Source organism: Myotis davidii, unplaced genomic scaffold, assembly GCF_000327345.1.
Source record: "Myotis davidii unplaced genomic scaffold, ASM32734v1 scaffold168, whole genome shotgun sequence".
Classification (NCBI taxonomy): Eukaryota; Metazoa; Chordata; class Mammalia; order Chiroptera; family Vespertilionidae; genus Myotis; species Myotis davidii.
In genome coordinates, this window is record NW_006383016.1 from 2,291,217 (window position 1) to 2,293,458 (window position 2,242).

Genomic DNA, 2,242 nt, shown 5'->3' on the forward strand with positions numbered 1-2,242 from the left:
GGCGCAGGGCCGATCCCCCCACCGCCACCTGGAGCTGGAACCCCCCAGGAGGGGCTCAGAGAGACCCCAGGGTCCGCCCTGCCTCCCGGGCGCCAGTGCGCTAGTGGGGGACCAGGGACTCCACGGGTCTGAGGTGGCACAAACAGCCCCCTCCAATCGCACTCCCTTGGGACACCCCCTTGTCACGTCGCAGCACCCATCCCTGCTGGTTATTCCGCTCGGAAGGGACAGAGCTGACCTCTTGCCGCGGTGGCTGCCTGAGGACTGTCGGGAGGTACAGCGGCCACACCTGCCTGCACCCCCAGCCCAGCTGCCACGTGGGCAGGAGCCCACAGACCCCGGTGCCTGGCCCCGCACACGTGAGGGACCGGGCAGTGGTATTTGCTCCCTGCCGAGTGGGCGCACCCTCTCCCCGGGCCGGAGCGCATACCTTGATGGTGGTTTCTGGCAGGTTCAGGGCGGCAGCCAGCTCGCATCTGCGCGGCCTGGACACGTAGTTCTCCCGGTAGAATTCCTTCTCCAGCCGCGCAATCTGCTCCCGGGTGAAGGCGGTGCGGTACCGGCGCATCTGGTCACTGGCGCTGCAGGCCAGGCTGCCCTGCGAGCCCCCGCCGGTGCTCTTGGGGGCCTCGCTGCCGCCCTGGGGACTGCCGGTCAGTGCCTCTGAGCCCGGCCCTGCAGGGAGCCCAGAGCCAAGAGCACAACACAACACAACAGACAAAAAGGCTGCTGATGTGGGGCTGAGGATTCGGGGTGCAAAGGGCCCCCCCTCCAGTAACTGCTTCTGCTGGGGTGCTGGGGACCTCAAGAACCAGAAAGGGAGGACAGGGCTCACCATGCAGAGGAGCACATAGCGGCCTAGGCCTGGACCCCTCCCCCCACCCCCAGACACCTGCCCCGGGGCACAGGGGAGATGCAGCCGTCTGAGCTCGCTCGCAGCTGGCCGTTGCCAGGAGTGGGCAAGCTGTGGTATCTGAGGAGCAAACGGACTGTGATGCATCATCCACTGGGGCGCTGTGAACTCTGGTCTTGGTGCATTGTGGGATGCTGGCATGACTGTTTTCTTGCTTTGTGTGGAGGCATGTGTTGCAAGGTGGCATGGAGTGTGCTTCGGAACCCTGTTACCTTAGAATGCCTGAGTGGAGGAGCTGTTCTAAGGCCGCGCTGCGGCCGGGAGTCTGGGTGGAGGCGGGAATGGGGAGTGTGAGTGCTCAACAAGGAGTTGGCTGCCAAGGACGGGGTGGTTTTCCCTCCATAGCTGGCTCTTCCCGCCACCGCAGCAGCTTTGTGGGGGAGTCTGCTGGTGGGCCTCTAGCTGTCCACCCTCTCGGGAGACTCCCCTCCTGGCGGTTCACCCCCCAACACACACACACTCGCCCCTGGTCAGGGAGGGGGTCTCCAATTCAAGTGACAGCCCCCTCCTTTGGGCCTAACCCAGCGAAGGGTGGGGCTCCTGCCCCCTGCAGCTCCTTTTCCTTTGGGTGGAGAAGTGGGACTGGGAAGCAAAGGGGGAGGGGGCGGGCCAGAGCTCTGCCTTTTCAAATGCAACCGGAGACCAAAGGCAATTAGATCATTGGGACCATTTCCGACCTGGCGCCACCGAGCCAGGGAAGTGACAAGGTAATTTGGACCTCTGACCGACGTGCAAACTGGTCGAAGGGCCTCAGCACCCAGGCGGCCCGGCTCAGCCTCGATTTTACGGTTTTTTATGGACTCCCCGCTTCCGCGCCTGGATGCGCCTTACACCCCGCCAGCACAAACTGCCGGACCCGCGTTTGATCTCACTCACGCCTGGGGAAGGTATCTCCCAGAGGCAGTTGAAGCAGAACCACAGAACTCTGGGGGGTTGGGGTGCATTTTAAATCCCCCTTCAAGCCCAGGGCTTTCATCTCCCACCCCCACCACCACCCAAGCGTAGCTGTCACCCTCAGCCCCGCCAATGCCAGAGCGCAGGAGACCCCATGAGGGCGCAGATAGCAGGGGCGAACTGCTCAAGTGGGCCCCCAGCCACCCTGCCCGGGAGTCACCCTTCCCTCCAGAACTGAGGTGGAAGGTGGGCGCGGTGGGAGGCCCGAAAGGGGGCGGTGGCTACCTTTGCTGTGCTGGTACTCGGCGTTGCCCGTGGCGCAGTCCGGGGTGCAGCTCACCTCGATTTCTTCATAGAAATCCGATTCTGTGTCCGAGCTGCTGTGTTGCCCCTGGCCCGAGATGCTGTCGGCGACCGAGGGGGCCGGCGGTCCGG

At 64.4% G+C, this 2,242-nt stretch overlaps 1 protein-coding gene across 1 annotated transcript in view; it reads right to left on the reverse strand.

The window, feature by feature from the left end:
• Window positions 1-2,242, reverse strand: part of EVX1 (even-skipped homeobox 1) — an 8,429-nt gene that overhangs the window by 5,922 nt on the left and 265 nt on the right. Inside the window, exons 2-3 of the mRNA XM_006779082.1 lie at window positions 2,093-2,237; window positions 431-675 (exon numbers count right to left, since the gene is read on the reverse strand). Coding sequence (XP_006779145.1) covers window positions 431-675; window positions 2,093-2,237 — 390 coding nt within the window. The remainder of the gene's footprint in view (window positions 1-430; window positions 676-2,092; window positions 2,238-2,242) is intronic.